At 40.9% G+C, this 19,192-nt stretch overlaps 1 protein-coding gene across 3 annotated transcripts; it reads left to right on the forward strand.

The window, feature by feature from the left end:
* The first annotated feature begins 676 nt into the window (after positions 1-676).
* Positions 677-10,831, forward strand: LOC124999178 (poly(A) polymerase beta-like). 3 transcript variants are annotated; one of them, XR_007111164.1, is made up of 19 exons: positions 677-968; positions 1,270-1,431; positions 1,561-1,627; positions 1,732-1,813; positions 1,963-2,072; positions 2,161-2,214; positions 2,297-2,408; positions 2,523-2,612; positions 3,415-3,553; positions 3,652-3,724; positions 3,832-3,952; positions 4,190-4,274; positions 5,934-5,987; positions 6,161-6,280; positions 6,372-6,496; positions 6,598-6,818; positions 7,142-7,441; positions 7,558-7,785; positions 10,715-10,831. XR_007111164.1 is itself a non-coding variant. In XM_047573974.1 (19 exons), the coding sequence occupies exons 1-19, from the start codon at positions 769-771 to the stop codon at positions 10,725-10,727; spliced, it is 2,211 nt and encodes a 736-aa protein (XP_047429930.1). In that variant the 5' UTR covers positions 677-768; the 3' UTR covers positions 10,728-10,831. The 3 variants fall into 3 exon arrangements, 1 of the variants encoding a protein (XP_047429930.1); XR_007111165.1 differs by having other exon boundaries at positions 1,273-1,431; XM_047573974.1 differs by having other exon boundaries at positions 7,558-7,640.
* The last annotated feature ends 8,361 nt before the right edge of the window (positions 10,832-19,192 follow it).

The following is a 19,192-nucleotide window of genomic DNA, read 5'->3' on the forward strand; positions in this document are numbered from 1 at the left end:
TGTCTACATGGGTTTTCTCCCAACCCCAAAGACATGCTGATTAGACTAATTGACCATTGACCCTAAATTGACTCTAGGTGTGAGTGTGAATGGTTGTTTGTCTCTGTGTTAGCCCTGCGATAGACTGGCGACCCATCCAGGGTTTACCCCGCCTCTCGCCCGATAACAACTGGGACAGACTCCAGCAACCCCTGCGACCCTAGTGACGATAAGAAGTAGTGAGACAGTGAGATGAGATGAGATGACTGTATTTCCCCTGAGCTCTACAAAGCATTTCATCTCATCTCATCTCATTTCATCTCAGTCAACTAAAAAAAAAAAAAAAAAAAAAAAAAACATTTATGATTGTGGTCATACTGACAGTGTCTCACCTAAGGTACTGAAACACTGGTGCAACTGCTTCCTACTTTGTCTTGTAGAGGTGCAGTGATCCACATGTTTTCATAAAATAACCTCCTCAGTTTGTCAGATCGTTCTAAATCAATTTAATTTGGAATACAAGTTTATTACTAGCAGAAATATTTCACCCTATGGGACCCAGATATGTTGAGCCAGGTTTATTAGTGTCTGTGAGTGGATTTCTGTTTGTATTAACTGCCTCAGTGGCAAATGAGTTAATAAAGCCATTTTTATGAGAAAACTATTCTGTTGGGTAATAATTTTGGTAAAGGAAACGGCGATAATAGGAAATTAAATATTGTGAATTATTTATTTATGCTGTTAAACTGAGGACTGAGCCCTTGGAACTCTGCACCAGGGCCCACTGTGATGTCACCGTTGTCGCCGGGATTCGAACTGACGTTACAACGAGGGCGCCCGTTCCAAATTCGGACAGTTCTCATCTTTCCCCGCAAAGTGTGTGAACTGAACTCCTTTCGTTGTGTTTTACTCAGAGAAAACGAGACATTTCGCGAGAAAACAAAGATGTCAACGTCCAAGCAAACGTGGCTTACGGCAACGGCTACTGGGTGCGTACTTTGGTCGCGTTGTGGCAGCTTTTAGCTTAGCTTAATATACCTTATGTAAGCTAATATATAAGCTAATTCACCAGTACGGGACATGTGAAAATCCTTGTTTAATCTGTTTATTTGTGGCATTGTTTATGTTTTTTATTTGTCTTTTGTTTTTCATCCTGCCTTATGATGGCAGGACATGTCAGTAGTGCATTTAAATACGATTTTATATAATAATAATAATAATAATTATTATTATTATTATTATTATTAGTATTATTATTATTATTTGTATTTTTATTTTCTGGCCAATCAGCAGCCAGGAATTAACATCTTCAGACTTTCCCAAGTGCTATGGGATCACCGGTCCCATCAGCGAAGATTTACCGGAGGAGGATGACTTGATCCAAACCAGAAGACTCATCGAAACCATGAAGTCTTACGATGTGTTTGAGACTGATTTGGACCTTCAGCAAAGGTATGATGCATCTACCCCTCTAATTATGTTTAACACTCCCTTTGGTTATTGTGCTAGACTACAAATCAAAGAGACCACAAAGCATCATTTGCTTCAGAGAAGTTAGAAAATGTCTTTGTGTATTTGCAGAGAGAAGGTCATGAAGAGACTGGAGTCCCTCTATAAGGAGTGGCTGCAAGAAAAGTGCGAAGAAATGGTAAGAAATCGTTGATTATCTTTTGTATAATACTGTTCATATGATACCAAAAAGTGAAGCTGAATAGACAGCACATTTTTATGACTACGCTTTTTGATTTTTAGAATGTACCCGAAGTGGTGAAAGACAAGGTTGGAGGCAAGATCTTCGCATTTGGCTCCTATCATCTGGGAGCACACTCTAAAGGTAATTCCTGGCCTTGCCTCCATGCACTTTATCATTGTTGTCACTTTTTATGTTCATCAGCTATTACTCATAGTCTTCTGTGGTAAATATAGAGCAGTAATAGCAGCAGTTGTTGATTTTCCTTTCATACCTGTGTGGTGTTTCCACAGGTGCTGATATCGACGCTCTCTGCGTCGGCCCAGGATTTCTCGAGAGGAAAGACTTCTTCACTTCCTTCTGTGAGAAGCTGAAAGCTCAGAACGAGGTCAAAGGCATTCACGTGAGTCATATAAGTGATTCAGTTAATATGAGATGAAGTGTAGTTTTCCCCTTGTAGTGCAAGAGACTCACTATATTGTTATCCTTAGGCCATTGAAGAGGCGATAGTTCCTGTCATCAAACTGTCCTATGATGGGATAGAGGTAAAAATAAATGTCTGCAGTATGATGCCCTAAGTTTTGTTTGCATATGTCTAATATTTTTTTGTCTCTCCTTGCTTTCTAGATTGACTTGGTCTTCGCCAAGATTCCACAAAGAAGCGTTCCTGAGAATCTAGACCTTCTGGATAACAACGTGGTGAAGAACATAGATGAGCGCTGCATAAGGAGTCTCAATGGTAAGCATCAAACAAAAAATTGCAGATCTAAAATCCTGCAGTATTCCTATCTACTTGGTTCGTCTTTGTTTCTGTACTCACTTTTTTATCAGTGTTTTTTTTTTTTTTCTGTAGGCTTCAGAGTTACAGAGGAGATCCTCAGACTTGTGCCGAACGTTTTCACCTTCAGGCAGACTTTGAGAGCCATCAAGCTATGGGCTAACCGTGAGTTGAGCACACCGGCCTAGTTAAGAAGACTGTCAGACTGTGAATGAGTGGGAGGAATGTTGCTGCCTTTTGTTGACCTTCATTCAAAACATCTCAAGTGATTCTGTGTCCTTGCTTTACTTATGTGCTTTTCTTTCTGCAATTTTATTTCAGTTTCAGTGCAAGAACATTCTCTCAAAACTCCACGTAGTGTAATTTTAGACACAGTATTTATTTTACCAGGGCTCAGGTTTTTCCAGTGGCTCATGTTCACATCAGCACACAACCACAGCTTAGTTGCTATGCGCCATGTGCAACGTATATGCTTAGTTACCTGTGTAGTTAGTTTAAATAATAGAAAGTACATTTGCTTAAGAACTGTACCTTAGTACTTCTACCATTTATACTTCAGCCCTACACTCCATTATATTTCAGATGCATCATAATTTCTACTCTACTACATTTACTGTATCTTGTCTCCAATTGATTATCTTACATTGCTTTTTACTTAAATAAAGAATGTGGCTATTTATTGCACCACTGGTTAGCAAGTCACATGTGTAGATCTGCAACAGTGCTATCCAATGACCATGCAAAATATGACTTTACAATGACAAATTTGACTAAAGCGTTTCTTGGATGTGTGTTTAGGTCTCCATTTTGACATATGTAGACCAAATCCCCAAAGTTAAAATTGTAAAACCATTAGGAAGCAGTAGTAATGTGACATAAAACAGAGTTATCCAATATTTGAAACCTCTCACTTGGCAGCAGGTTACAGTAATGTCTTTTTTATTTCTATCCCGTTGTTTTTCTTCAGGCCGTAACATTTACTCCAACATGCTGGGCTTCCTGGGCGGCGTATCTTGGGCTATAATGGTTGCCAGAATTTGTCAGGCGTACCCGCACGCTACAGCCTCCACACTTGTGGCCAAGTTCTTCAAGATCTACTCCATGTGGTGAGTCGTCCCTGAACAGAAGGTTTCCTTGTTAAAATGAAAGTAGAAATGTGAATGCTCTGGAAATCTGGTAAAAAAAATCTTGTGTTCCGTGTCAGGATCTGGCCGACGCCGATTCACTTGCAGAAAGTAGAAAACTGCTACTCCAACCCCCGCTTCTGGGATCCAGCGGTAAGGCTTAAGCAGGATTCCCATCAGGATTGTAGCCTAAAAAAACATAGTAGCATGTTGCAGTCAGAAGCAGAATATGAGTCTTAAAAAATAATCTTCTCTTCCAGGTCAATCCAAGTGACCGCTGCCACCTGATGCCCATCATCACGCCAGCATACCCACGCCAGAACACCTCAGTCAACGTGTCTCGCTCCACCTTAGCTGTCATGAAGGAGGAGATCCAGCGGGGTATGTAGAATAGTCTCTTCTTACCTGATAACCAACAAAAGCTGATAGTTCAGTTAAAAAAAGAAAAAAAAAAAGAAAAAGCCGATTCCCCAGTGGCCACATAAAGACACTGAAACTTCAATCAGTATTCTGTAACTGGAATAAGTTTTAGGTCATGTTACATTCATACATACAATTTCACTGATTCTATTCCACTGTTGCACTTACTTTAACAAGTTTTCCCTTCCTCATTCACAGGCCTTACTGTTTATGAGGAAATCCAGCAGAAAAAAGAACAGTGGTCCAAACTCTTTGAGACCCCAGACTTTTCTGAGAAATACGAGTATGTATTAGGTGAAAATCAGCATTACCCTTCATGGATTACGCTTGAATACACACAGTTTTTGCACACTGTGAATAACTGTTTAAATGTACTTATGTACTTTTTATGCTTGTCAAAAGTACCTTGTAGCTTTGTATGTTATGTGGTCATAACGAAAATAACAAATTAATTTATAAAACTGCAGCTAAAATATTCTTCATTGGCCTTTTGCATCCAGTTGAGACCAAATGATTTAGTCTCCTTGATAAATTTATGGCAGTATGTGCTCTTTTGAAGCTTTATTCTGATGTACGTTGCTGTCATTGATTTAACGCACACTGAGAAAAGAAAAGTGGATCTTTTTTTTTCTGTTGCTGTGAAGGATTTAAATGTCAGCTTAACTTCTATTTGTTTCCAAGTGTTGTTATGCACTGAAGTCTGTACAAATCAGTCATGCGTTGGTCTGTGTATGGATTTGCAGATTCTTTTATCAATATGAATGATATTTCCAAACTCTTAATATGTTGCTTTAGATCTTACAGCTTTCATGGCTGAATGCTGGAGGTTTTAACAGCTTTGCAGACCAGGTTTAGCTGGTTTACTTTAATAATTCATATTGTGGACTGAAACTTGCTTAACCCTTTGTGGAACCACATATGGTAACTTCGGCACACCTTTTAAATTGCGTCTCTGTGCCTCTCAGTGAGGTTTAGAAACGTGTGGTTTTTACCCAATCAGAGAACATCAAGGAAACATTCTCAGGTCAAATTAGGGTCACATGCGGTCTGCAAAGCCCACCTCTGCATGAAAGCTGAGTGTAACCGCTTTATTAGGTACCACGAAGAAGACATGTCCTAATGTGATAATGTTGACGAGTGACTGTATCAGCACTTATGTCCTAATGGTCTAAATACATGTTAACTTCTGTTTACCGCTTAAGGGCAAGTGACCATATATGGTATATTCATTCATCTTGATTTTCTTCATGAAAATTAAAACATTTGAAAATTTCACAATTTTTTTTTCACGTAAAACAGTCCTCCGACGTCCTACAAACTGGGGTTGAAATTTAGAATTTCCAAGTATTTCAACGTGTGCCCTGTAAAGATTTAAGTGTTCAAAGAAGTTTCTCATGTTTTCATTCCTTTGTAGGCTGATGAATGTTGAATTATCTTTTGCATATCTGTATCATATTTTTTTTGTTTATTTTTTTTACTATGTCATGGTCATTTTTCTCTGAACTCTTGAGGAGTCAGGACTTCTGGCCATTGTTGCTCCACTTGTCGTGTTGTTCTGTTTGAATAAATCTGCCATGTGACCTGATTTATCTTTATTATTATTATTAATAAATCAGTTTTGTTCTTGGATTGCAAAGTTAAACTGTAGTTTGAAAGTCAGAACAGGGAGTATTTATGCTATGGATAATGACGTAGTCAGTCCTTTAACTGATTAATTTTGGAGGTTATCACATAGTGATAGTATAAGATTACACGTCCTGAATATCTATACTATGTTGTTATTACGTAGAATACCTTGAGTGTCATTCCCCTTAATGCTGGTACTATGGTGTGCTATAGCCTGACTAGTTTTAAATATCGATCAGAAAGTCACTCAACGGAAAATATGATAACATTACAGCATATGTACAAAGATGCATTGTTTTCGTCTTATGTTTCAAAGGCATTTCGTTGTGCTGAGAGCGTCTTGTGCTGCAGAGAGCCAGCATCGGCAATGGTGAGCACACGTTGCAAGGCAAAACTGCAACACATATCTCTGTAGATAATTTCACGAGAGCACTTCTTAACGTATCCCGTGCTTCTCTTTGAGTGAGAAAACTGGTTTAATATTTCATGTCCAGCTACTGCAGCGTTATCCTCTTTCTGAATTATTTTCTGTTATATGCTCAGGATAAGCCTGGTGGAGTCAAAAATCAGACTCCTGGTGGGAACTCTGGAGAAAAATGAACGCATTTCTCTGGTGCATGTCAACACAGTGCCCCTTCCTGGATCCAGGCTGCCTGACGATAAGTAAGGATATGTGTTTTATTTTTATTTTGGCAGTTATATGTTACTTTTGTCCACTCACCGTCCTGTTTTTGTTTTTTTTCATCTGCTTCAGAGGTGGAAAGAGCACAACGTGGCTGATAGGACTTGTCTTCAAAATGAATACACCTTATAAAAAGTCTAACTCATACCAGATGAAACAAAGCCTCTTCTCCAGCCTCAAGTCCTTCACTAAAAATAGTATTTTTTTTTTCTTTTTAAATTTAGTAAAAAAACAAACAAAAAAAGAAAAACGTGATGTTTAAAATTATGAAGCACATCTTTATTTGGTGCTGTTTCAGTCTACAGCATGGCGAAGAGCTGCAAGGTATATGAAGAGGGGATGAACATAACGGCTGTATACACGAGGAAGAAACCAGAACAGAGGGCCGGACCGAGCCGTCCAAGCTATGGAACGCGGCCACATAGTCGCACGCCACCTTTCCGTGCAGGAAACAAAGGCAGAAAAAGAAAAGCCACACCTGCACCAGGCTTGCCCTCCAAGATACTGAAAGCTGACAAGGTTTGCGGTTTATAACAAATAGTTTTCAGTGTGAAAAGGAACTGACACAAAAAACTAAAGTGCTACAATAAAGCTTTTTCTTGTGGACGACGCACTGAACTACTTCAGAAACCTCTCTGTGTTAAGTCTTGAAATTATTTTCTCATTTCTCATCCAGGAAATAATCTGGTTCATGTGTGTGTTCAACTAAAGCATAATGCTTTTAAACTTTTAATTATTAAACATTATAATCTTGATGCTATTACCATTTTCCCATCTAACTTTTCCCAAATTTATAAATACTAATTTGACATGAATATTACTTTTTCTCCTCCTTCCTCCAGCGAACAACGTCTGTGACAAACGTCCCCTTTGCTCAAGCTGCGTTCACTCCCGGCAGACCTGCTTCACACGCCGTGATCCCAAAGGGTACAAAGAGACCTTACTCTGCCTGTTCTCAAGCTTCAGCTAAGAAGTTCAAAGCTGCTGAGGAACCGGCACAAGAGACAAGACCTACCTGCTCTGACGAACCCTCTACAAGTGTCTCGCCCGGCAAGGCAACGCCTCCCAGTTGTAGTCCAAACGGCGCCACGGGTCCCGTTTCTCCTGAGCTTGAGACACCGGCCACATCCAGATGTGACCTGGTATGTTTAATTTTGCTCAAAGGTCTTGCATCACACTAATACATATCTTCTCAGTTTGTACATAGGTAATATTTTGTGTTGATCAACTTTATTTGTTCCTTGCCTCTCAAAACAAGCCTGTTGCTGAGCTGTCTGACTTGCCTTCCCCAACAACCAAGGCTGTTTCATTCGTGAAGCACAGAATCAAACTGAAGCTCAGGTACAGCATACACTTATGAACAGAAATCTCTTCCTGGTTCACTCTGGCTCTTCTTTTACCTTGTCAAGACCTCCATACGACTGGCAACCTCGCATGAGTTGACATTCATGGAAGGCCTGTAGCAAGGTTGACTGGTAAAGCTGCGGTGAGTTACATCTTTTCACCACAAGAGGGCAATGAAGACTTTCTGCTCAATTATAATGAAACCATCGGCACCCAGATACTCTGTTCGAAGCCCAGTCACTGGGTGACAGCGGAAACTGCTGCACATTAGAGTCATGGGAGTATCTGTACATTCAGAAATCGCTTTAAATGTCCTTTGGCTTGTAAGAAGGACATAAGGGTTTTAAGAAATTCTTGCCTTTTTTGCTTTGATACTCTAATTTGGCGACCACACATTAGTTTTGACGTTCTGACTGATACTACTTTTCTGTTTATGAGGATGATCTGTCATGATGTGTTTATTTGCTTATTTATTTATTTTGGTTCTGTTGTTTTTGATGATTTTGCTGGAAGCGCTGCGCCCAGAAGATAATGTTTTGTCAGTTGACCTCTGTGAGCACTTTGCGGAGCGATGCTTTTAAGTCGTCTGTTGTCTTTGATTAACTGTAATTAATGACAGGGAGAAACAAACATCAGTCATTATTGGATGGTAATTGTTTTTTTTAGGATGAAGAAGATTATAGCAACTATGCTTAAGATTTGACTTCGACAAAAAAAAAAAAAAGCAAAAACAAATCACACTGGAGCTACACAGTGATGAACTTTGAAGTGACTACAACCTAGTTTTGCACCATAATAATAATAATGTAAATTATATATTCAGATGAAAGTATAACAGAATAAGTTTGATATTTCCATGTAGATGTGGTTTCATAAATGACACATTTTTGACATTCAGTAATCCCACAGTAATGTACAGTTGTATGCAGGATTCTGATAATTACGCAAAATCTGCATGAGATTTCTTTAATGCACCTGAGCCATCAGAATCTTCTCATCGGCTTGATCATGTAAAAGGGGCTCTGAGTGCTTGAGGGAGAACAAGAATTAGATTGCAAGGCTGACCAATTTATGGCCTTTTAAGTGTATAAAGAACAGCACTTTGTCATGTACAATTAAAACGAAAGCTTAAAAGGGAGTCTTGTGTGAGGGAATAAGACATTTAGTCCTGATGGATATTTGAACATTAATTATTTGATTCGCCGTCGCGCATGTAAAATTCCAGAACCGAACTGCAAAAGCGCTGAGATTTGGTTTAGCAAAACAACACGAGCCGGCTTTTACTCCCTTTATTGTGTTTTGTTGATATGCAGTATGTATCATTAGGGGGAGATTTGTGCCAGGCGAGACACGCGGATACTCAGCCATAGGGAGCAGCCTCATAACATGGCCTAGTTAAAGGTTTTCTGTTGTTTGCGTCCCAATCCGGTCAAAATTTCCCAAGATACAGCTTGTAAGAGTGTGTATGTTGTTGCTAAGGAACAGTTTTTCCTGTGCCCCCAGTAGGTGGTCTCTTTATGAATATCATTACATATCCCCATTCAGGGGAGGCGAGACATCTTTATCCCTTACAGACCATGTTTGTGACTATTTTTACCCCTAAATTTGGGAGGGATGTTTATGCTCACTGTTTAGAGACTCGCTAATAGATTCAGTTGTGATCCAAAGTAACTGCTGATATAGAGAAGATAGAGAGGCATTAGAAAACTTTTTAACTGTTCTACAAGAGGCTAAATGACCAAATCAATAACAAGCCTGTTTTTTTTTTAACAGTAAGAGCTTGCTTACATTTGTCTCTAATTAATCATGGGCAACATTAGGACTTCATCCAGAGGTGTATCCACAGGAGGTCCAGTCTAGGGTACGGGTCTACCCTATAGTGGTGGCCTCTTTTACTCCTGCTGCGTGCACTCTGTGTGGGGCAGAGGCTCAGGGCATGGCCCCCTGTCTTCCTGCTGGGCCTCCATCTGCTGTGGAGGTGGTTAGGTCCCCGGATTGATGGCGATACAATGAGTTTATGACATGTGTCGCAGTGAGTGACAGAGGGTCCCGTCCCAACTGGGCCTCCTGACGACCACGAACCTCACATTTGTAGTCGGCACAATGCCAAGGCTAATGGGAGGAGTGATCCTCCTGCTGTGGAATGGGACTTGTAGTTTACAGCTGGCTGGTAATTCAGGACACAGAGCAAATCTCACTGGCTTCTGTCTTTGCGGAGGACTGGCACCAGCATGCTGTCAAGCCTTACAGCGCGCATCAGAACCCGAAAACAATAATCCGTGGTAAAAGCAGGTATCCTTAGAAACAAGCCTTCAAACTCCTGATTTGTACATGAGTGTTGATAGCTGCTCAGCTGCCTGTGAGTCGATCGCCTTCTTCAGAGAGACTTTATGAAGCCTTCTAAACTGGTCTCTGAAGTTCCCCAGTTGACCCAGCAGTACTCCTTTCACACATCTGTCAGCACGCTGTTTCTTTCCACTTTGGTGGGTCCAAGTTAAAAAGAAATCGCTTCCTTCATCTCCCACTCCTCTCCTCCTTGCCCAAAACAGGATGATAAAAGCCAGAGTTTCACATCTGAGAAACTGCAACAATGCTACTGTACCTTCAAAGGGGAAAGATGCCACATTGCGAGATGACAGGGTATTGATATGAAAGTGTTGTCTCCTTCCTGGGTGAGATCAGAAGAGGCCTGGTAGATGTGTACTGTTATGTTGCTGTGAGTGATCTGACCAGTGTGGTGGAAGAGAAGTGTCATTCTCCGGGATGTGCGCCCGTGTCAGTTTTTCCTTGTAGGAATTCAGTATTTGGCAAAGGCGTCCAACTGCTAGGGTTTATTTTTTCCAGCTAACTTTGTTGATGCCTGTTTTTTTTTTTTTTGGCACAGTGAATAACTTTTAAGTTTCTGTAAATAATTACATAAAAATAATTACATAGTTAATATCACCAATGAAGACTCGCTATCTGGTATCACACATTTTTGTTTTTAGTTCGTAACTATATAAGCCTGAAAACAACTCTTAGTTTGTTAATCCTGCTAGTAGCTGATTAACTGAGCTCTGCTTCTCTTACAGCAAGAACAACTGACTGAGCGCGCCCTGACTGGTTGATGAGCCTGAACAGGCAAAGGAGAAAACTTCCATCACCAGTTATATTTCCATTTCTGCTTATTGTGTGCATTAAAAAAAAAATAAATAAAAATTTGTGTCATGATTGGTAGTTTGCCTGCAGTACAGGCTCTGGCTGCCTCCCTGGATTTGACTAAGTCAGAGTCTTTCAAATAACTAGCACCTATTGCATAGCAGTGGCTCCAAGGTAAATGTCCCTGAACACTGACTGCCTAGTCTGCAAAGCCTTCAGAAGGATGTGAGAAATGTGGCTAGGGCCACGTCTAAAAGCGGGGAAAAAGAGCAAATGGAAAATAAATTTGAGTTGTAATCACAGTTTAGTGAAATATATTTGCAAAACGTAACCTGTGGTGATACTGGAGAAACGCGTTTATTCTTGAGACTGGAAAATCAAGACACTTACACTCACAATGATGGATTAATTATGTGTGGTTGCGTTTTTTTGCTACTCAGTCTCTGTCAGGTGGACACGTTAACCTTAGAGCACCGCTTGCATAGGTGTCTGGACTAATTGAGCTAGTCACAGTCCAACATAGCAAACAAAATAGCCTAGATCAGGGATGCTAAATCAGCATATAGTTGAAAATGTCTATTATGGTGACATATTGTTGTTCACAGCGCTTTAGTTTGATGTTCAGATGTAGATGTTCACAAAGGTGACTTTTTGATCGACAGGTGTCAATCAGCTGCCATGGTTTGTCATTTACTTCCTGATGAAAGTTCTTGTAAATGTTAAACGTACACTCAAACACACAAAACACCGATGCACACAACAAGTATTGCTTTATTCAGTCTCACCCTTTTCCTGTAGACATTTAATAACCTACTTGTAATTCTGTGCTATGCTCTAGTTAAGAATAACTTTTAACCACCACAATCCTTTCAAAATAATTACGCATTTGTAAAAGGAAAAATATGTTAAAGGTCAATACTCACATACACACACACACACACACACATATATATAGTAAAGTCTTTTTAATGCAGCAGGCTCATTTATTTCCTGCTCGCTGTTGCAGCAGTCAGATAAATTTGCCGCAGAGTTAAAACCAATCCTAGCCAAGTTAGCAGCCAGGCAAATGAGCCAGTATCTGGAGCTGAAATCAGGCATTCTGATGTGAACGCAGAAAGAGTTAAGCTCAGAGTGGAGCACTGAAATGATCCCAATTTAAAAGCAACCTAAAGGATGTAATTGAGGCCTACGGACACCATAAGCACAACATGAAGGAGCACCTGTTCCTGGATGGCACCCTGCCACTGCTCTCTGTCTGCCTGCTGTGGAGGCTAGCTACCCACTGATGAGGAATTAGAAAGTCATTAAGGAACACAAATAGCAGGATGGCACAGTCGCAACCAACTCCAGACGAAATTTGTGTCTTCATTTATATACTCATGGGAGAGGGAAAAAAAGAACCTTTTTTTTTTTTGCGTTCCCTATTGATTATATTTACATTTCAGATTCAGGTTTTTCTCTTAAGCGTAGGCTTTTCTTTCATTAAATCTCACCTTTAAGAGCTCAAGCGCTATAATATAAAAAGTTAGATGTAAATTTAATAATTGCTTTGTTTGTTCATTGAAACATTGTTTCAGATATTTTGGTTAGAACAGATTACAGTACTGACAATTTCTTACAGTAATCTCCATTGATTTTGAAAACTCACTGCAAAAAGAACTAATTGAAAACTTTAATTTGTCACAACGCAGCGATGCTTATGCCATTAAGTGCCTTCACGATTTTAAATGAAACTTAGACACCCAATGTGGATAAGAAAAAGACAGGCTGACTTGGCTAAGCAGCACAAATAGCCTAGAAGAAGAGTCGGGGGAACGCAAAAGTGATAGCTGGTCATCCTGTGGGGAACTCGAATGTCTGAATTCAATTTCACGGCCATCAATAATCGCTGTTTATGTAACTACACTGTAAAAAAAAAAAAAAGGTGGACTGTCCAGCCAAAAAAAGTAACTGACATTGCTATCCTTAGAGTATAACTCCTAGAAATAATACTTCCTGTTCTTTAATATGAACTATTTTAGCTGAATATTAATAGGACATGCCTCGCTTGGGTCGTGTGGAAAATGTATTACAGTTTCCCTGGTGCCATCTGTCTGGTGCTCACTGGTCACACTCCCCACTGCACAAGTGCTTGTGGTACCTAATTAAAGGCTTCAAATGAAGTTGCAAATGAAGTTTTTCCCGTTGTCTCTGCAGCTGGAAAGGCTGGCAGCGCTGCCTAGAGGAGTTCAGCCGGAGGGCAACGGGGCCAGAGTTTTCTGGTGACAGGTTAGGAATAAGCGACTTTAATGTGTCTCTAAGTTTTGACAGGAGCTGCAAGGGTCTAGGTTGAAGAGTGGGTGGAGTAGTCTCTGAACTGTTAAAATGTGGCTTTATTCAATTATGAAAACGATTTAAACCGCCGACAGTCACAGTGAGATTTGCACCTTTAACTGTGATATCAACCTCACCCACGAACACAAGCTGTCTGCCCACACTGGAACTCACAACCGGAGTTGGTCCGCTGACGCCGAATTAGTGATTGAGTTCATGGACTCCAGAATGTTTTAGATTTCCCATCCAAATGACTTTTTATTTGTCTGTAGGCTTTACAGCTGTGAATCATAAAAGGTCTACAAATTCCAGTAAAGTCACCATTGGGGTTGTCAAAATGGCCTTGCAGTTGTTCAATTATTCACCATCCATGGAGCAGCTCCAGGACTGGTCTCAGATTGACACCACTGCTGGAATATTGTGTCTCTGCTGTTCAGTAAAAAGGAGCAACATCATAGTTATAAAGGAAACTGAGCTAGGTAGTATTACTGATGCATGCCACTGCATGTGTCATGGGCATTGATGCCAAGTGGGGTTTTCATTTTATATTAAACAAATTTTATTTAAAGATGCATTAATCTTTTTTTTTTTTTTTTTTTTGTTATAACAACACATTTGTACCATAGGGTATTCAAAGTGCATTACAGTGTTTTTCATTCACCCCTTCAGTCACACAACCACGCAGCAGTATCGGTGGAGCAGCCATGCAAGGTGCTCGCCATTGCCACTGGGACTAACTTAGGGTTTAGTGTCTTGCCCAAGAACACTGTTTAGTTTAGTCTCACTGCTCTCATCAAGCTCGTTTAATACCACAGCCAGCTGCTGTTTTCAGTCAAGAGGCTCAGACAAAACCAGTGTAATCTGCCGAAAACATGCCAGGGACACGGCGGGAAGCGAATCTTATTGTGGGCTGCTACCTGCATACATTTGCAAGATGTAGATGCTTAATATTTAAGGACAGAGAAGGCATCCATGATCAGATTTAATGCTGACTGCTACTGTATGCAACTCTGGACAAAGTGGTGTGTTTGCATCAGAGCTTAGATTGGCTTAGAGACTTCTGCAAAAAGCTGGCTCTTTAGACCTCACCATTTAACCCAGACAATAGCTCAGTGATTCATATGGACCACATGTCCAGTAACTTCAGCAGACTGTGTCTGATCACTGTGTGATGAATGTCTGTTTCACTGAGGCCCTCAAATGCGTCAAGTGCATTAAAGCCCATTTCAGGCCGCACTGCTTGAGAGGTCAAGGCATATGGGAATCTGACAGATATCATGAACATGGCTATAACTCCTATCTTTTACACTTAAATTCGGGAGTCATAATGCATTGTACTCTGAGAGTTACCCCAAGGCTCACTTGCCGTGTGAGTCATTGACACACCAGTGACTCTGACTGCACAGTCAATTACCCATCTACCTTTCATGGGACAGGAGTGGAAGACAGGGAATGAGTTCATCCATGCATTCAACCTACAGCAGCTATGCCTCCACCGGAGGTGAAACACATATGCAGACGGGAGAGACAAGAGGATATTGGGTTAGTTTTTTTTTTTTCTATGTGGAGAATAAAGGTTAATAACAGTCCTTTCCTGTGTCATATTTGACATGACCAGTCATCGCAGTAATTACAATCATTACACTCCAAAGGATGTCTAGTTATCCCTCTTAAACACAGGCCGCACAAAGGAAATCAATTATTCAATCAGAGCTCTCCCATTCATCCCTGCCTGAGTTCACTTAATTTTGGGCCTGGGTGAATCTGCCGCAAATAAACCCCACGACCGGAGAAGAAAAGACGAACAGGCCCCTAATTTGTACCCTTTCAGGCGGTCAATCACTTTTCAAAGGAATGCAAGCTTATTCTGACAATCAGGCCGACGTGAATGGGAATGGGTTTCATCTGCTACTTTACATAAGTTATCTGGTGATAAAGAGGGCAGAAGAAGAGAGGGAGGGGTGAGCTTTCCGTCGACAAGTGCAGCCTGTGGCCCCCTCCGTTCACACTCTCAGCCCCCTCTCTCTTTTCTCTCATCCCCCTTTCACCTCATCTCTCACCCATCCTCCGCTCCTCATCTTGCCCGTGCCCACTAGGATTGGCAGCATGTAATTTAAGAGCATGGGCACAAAGACCAAATGCCAAGCCCATAATGGAAGCTGGATGTGTTCTGTTTTAAATGGGCTTCTCTGCTCAAGGCCCAGGGCCTGTAATTAAGATCACGGGGACAAAGGAGAGGAGACAGTCTCACAATGCAGTCGGGACCTGGTTGGAGACGAGGGAGTGAAAATATCAGCTCCTTGCACCCAAAAATGGAAAAGGCGTTTTTTTTTTAATGGACATTGGAGAGTTCGAGGAGGTGAATAAAGTTAAGGTTAAAGTTAAAACGGGCAAGGCATGCTTACAAACGCTGTACATTTGTAGTTTAAGGATCTGATGAATGTAACGGAGCTAGTGGTGTCCATTCATTAAAATGACAACTTGTGGTTGGAATTAGTCTCGGCTAACTTTCAAGGATCCACCACAGTACATGCATCTCTTTGATTGCTTATGGAGTATGTCACACTGCAAAGAGCAGCTTAACTTCAGAGAGAATTACTATTACCGAGCACTGACTCCATCAGCATTCCTGTAGGGGTATTTGATCAATCTGAATGATGAAAAGACTACGAGAGGCCTTCATATCCGGATAGAGAGCTGGTAGTCTCGTCCTCCACATCCATACTCCCTCCATCACTCTCTCCTGAGCGTTTTTTTTTTTTTTTTTTTTGTTCCCGAGGACACACTCTAGCTCCTGGTGCTCTGGGTAGTTGTGTGTTCAGACCTTTTTCCGTTTAATTAGATTTGTTAAAACAATTTTTGGAGTGCTTTATTCGGTAAAAGCTCTCAGGGGTTAATATCCGCAGAACACTTCTGTTCAGCTTCTTTTCACCAATGGAGCATAAATTATTTAAATTATTCAGAATTGTGCGACCTTTTATCTCACCCCCTTTGAAGGCAGCAAATTAAAAATGCAAATGGGCTAACTAATTAATATGCAAATGCATTCATTCCCAGTTAACAATTAGCAATTAAACCTGCAGTGTCTAGAAAGAGCACTGACAAAATTAGCAACTTATTTTTTCATTTGAAAAATAGTCAGTCCGAAAAAAAAATTGATTGACGAAATGACTTTTACTGACAACCACCTGCCTTGATATAAACAAAATTAATAGGATGTCATGTAGGAGACACAGAAATCTGAGTGGAGTCATGTCACAAACAACAGAAATGTGTGTCATTTTTTCATGGTTTCCTTTCCAAGACTTGCGTATTTCATAACTCAATCAAACGTTAATTGAAACATTGAAGTCTGCGAGGGATTCTGTGCATGTGTGTGTGTGTGTGTGTGTGTGTGTGTGTGTGTGTGTGTGTGAGGGGTTTCTTTAAGGCAGGGGAAATACACAGCCAGATGAAAAGTGAGGCAGACAGAGATACAGTGGGAGTCTGAGCTACCACATTGCGTAACACAAATTAATAGCAGGTCCTAGTTTTTATGGCTCTGGTCAGATATCCATAGCAGAAAAAGACCAGCAGGAAACCATAAAATACCAAGCGCTGTCAAACACTTTCCTATTTCCTTCAGCACGCTCAAACGCAATCTTACACTTCACACTATCTTCTATATTACACCTTATGATACCTAATGTTACAAACTCGACATCAATCATGCATGCCAAGCCCCGACTGTCTCTCCAGCGTCTGAATTTAACCACATCCAGATCCTTTGATGTGATAGCGGGAAGGTGCGTGGGCCGGGAGGCGTGAACTGCACCTCCTTGTAAAGGTTATCTGTGATACACAGACCCGGGGGCACCTGCCTCATGCAGAGCTCGCGCGCGTCGCCTCTATTCAGACGAGAACATACACAGTGATGTATGTGTGGAGATCACTGTCAGCTGCGGAGCTATGACAATAGAGGTCAGTCAGTCAGTCAATCAGGGATACAAGAAGCGGAGGAGAAAGAGAACAAGAAGAAGCCCCCCACACCCCCTCTTTTTCTTCTTTTTTTTTTATTAACATCCACAGCTTATATACTAATAATCACTGTCAGTGTTCAACTTGATCTCTTGTCAGCCTGCAACTTCAGCCAGAGGGCTCAGCAACACCATCATCACCTTTCGACAAATGCTCAGTGATTGCCAAGCCTTTAAACATGATTCTTGTGTTTCATTAACTTGCATTAAGTGCCCACGTCCCATGACGCCCGAATGCTATATTGCCAAAGAAGGTTCATATTTTATTTATTGCAGTTTAATATTGTTTTTGAATATTTGCCGTGCCTTTAGGCTTGGCTCCCAGTCACATTATGCTCTTTAATTTCTCTTTGGAATTCACTTTCTGTTGCTGGGAGTGACGTTTGATTAAAAACGTTTTCTTGCATAAAAATGTAAACCAACGTGAAGTTATTCTCCATATGGCAGCTGTTTGCAACAATATCTTCAGATTACGCTCACACTTCTTTTCATTTAATGCACTCTTTAATTGAATTGTTTATGTTGCACGATCCAGCCCTGAGCCATTTAACAGCGTCCCACCTTACTGACCATTTACGCCGATGGCACCCCGCAGCTCTAATTCGCTTGCCGGGTTCCATATACATACTGGTAATATACTAGCAACAGCATAATTACTGCACTCGACACAAGACACTCCACATGCATCTCTTTATCCGCTCATTCGTGGAATAAATAGAACTAAAACACAAGAAATGCAGCAAAGAGCCTTTCAAGCAAATAGGCTGGGGGTGGGGTAGATAATTAATTCTGAGATTAATGTACTGTAGCAGTGGTGTGTTATTAAAACGCTATTTTTAAATTACAGCTCAGAAAGCACCCCCTTGGGATTAAGAGTGTTAGCCACTGATCTCTGCTTAAGTTATGGATAGAAAAGGAAAGGGTGGTGGTGGCGGCGGCGTTGGTGGGGGTCTATTCTACATGCTCAGGTCTCTTCTTATGGCTCATGCTGTGGGGCTGACACCGAAAATCTTTTTGGTGCTTGTTCGCCTCAGTGGCTCGCTGAAAAGCCTTTAGTTCCTTTATCAATGCCGTTAGAACTCATGCTTTCCAATAAGTGTTTAAAGTGTTTGATAGGCGAGGGCTACTGCTGGCGCACAAGTGGCATTTGATTAATGGATCTTGCTGTGTCTATTCTAAAACACTTGTTTGCCATGCAAGGGAATGTTGGAAGGTTGTTGTAAGACAGATGACAGATATTGTGGTATTATGCCACTTAAAACACACACAACTCAATGCAGGACCTATCCAGCTTAAAAGATAATGCCAGATTAGCACATCTTGGGTCGTATTTTGACAGTTTTTTTTTTATCAGTCAATAGGTCATGAAAACATTCTATGAGCCTACATTAATTCAGACTCTAATGAAGGGTTTATACCTCTGCGGGACATCGGTGCTGCGACCTACGCATGTAGCCTATGTAGGTGCAAGCCATTTACACTCGTGCACTTGTCAATCTGGCTCTTTCTGTATAAAAACTGTGTCTTTTTTGCCAGTTGGGTTCATTTTTGGTTCAACTTCCTGCTTCGCTTTCCACATCCTGCTTCACTTTAAACAATGGCGACTAAATCTTTCCCCGAATTTTCACTGAAGATGAGTCATACAAATGTTTTTATCTCCAAAAGTCAGTTAACCTCGATGCGTTCCATCTTTATTGACCCACAACAATCAGTTTGAAAATTGTGGAGATGGAGAGGCAGCCAGAAATACTAAACCGGAAACATGCGACTTCCAAGCGGACCAATCGCATCGTTCTGTGGTGAAGTTAAAAACCGTGCAATAGGTTGTGTTCAGACCTGATACTAACATGCTTCCTGAATGTTCTGACTGCAAATGGCCAGTGAACAGGTGTAAACACACTCGAGATGCATTTGAGATTAGATCACTAATTTGGAGGTGGTCCAAGATGCTTGTGACCACATGCTCGTGAGCACACACGCTTCCTTGCCACACCGACGGACCACCTACTCAACCGATGTTCTCCGCATAAGCCGAGTTTTGCCTCGCACATTCACTAAAAAAAAAAAAAAAAACACCCCTGC

Source organism: Mugil cephalus, chromosome 21 (assembly GCF_022458985.1).
Source record: "Mugil cephalus isolate CIBA_MC_2020 chromosome 21, CIBA_Mcephalus_1.1, whole genome shotgun sequence".
Lineage (NCBI taxonomy): Eukaryota > Metazoa > Chordata > Actinopteri > Mugiliformes > Mugilidae > Mugil > Mugil cephalus.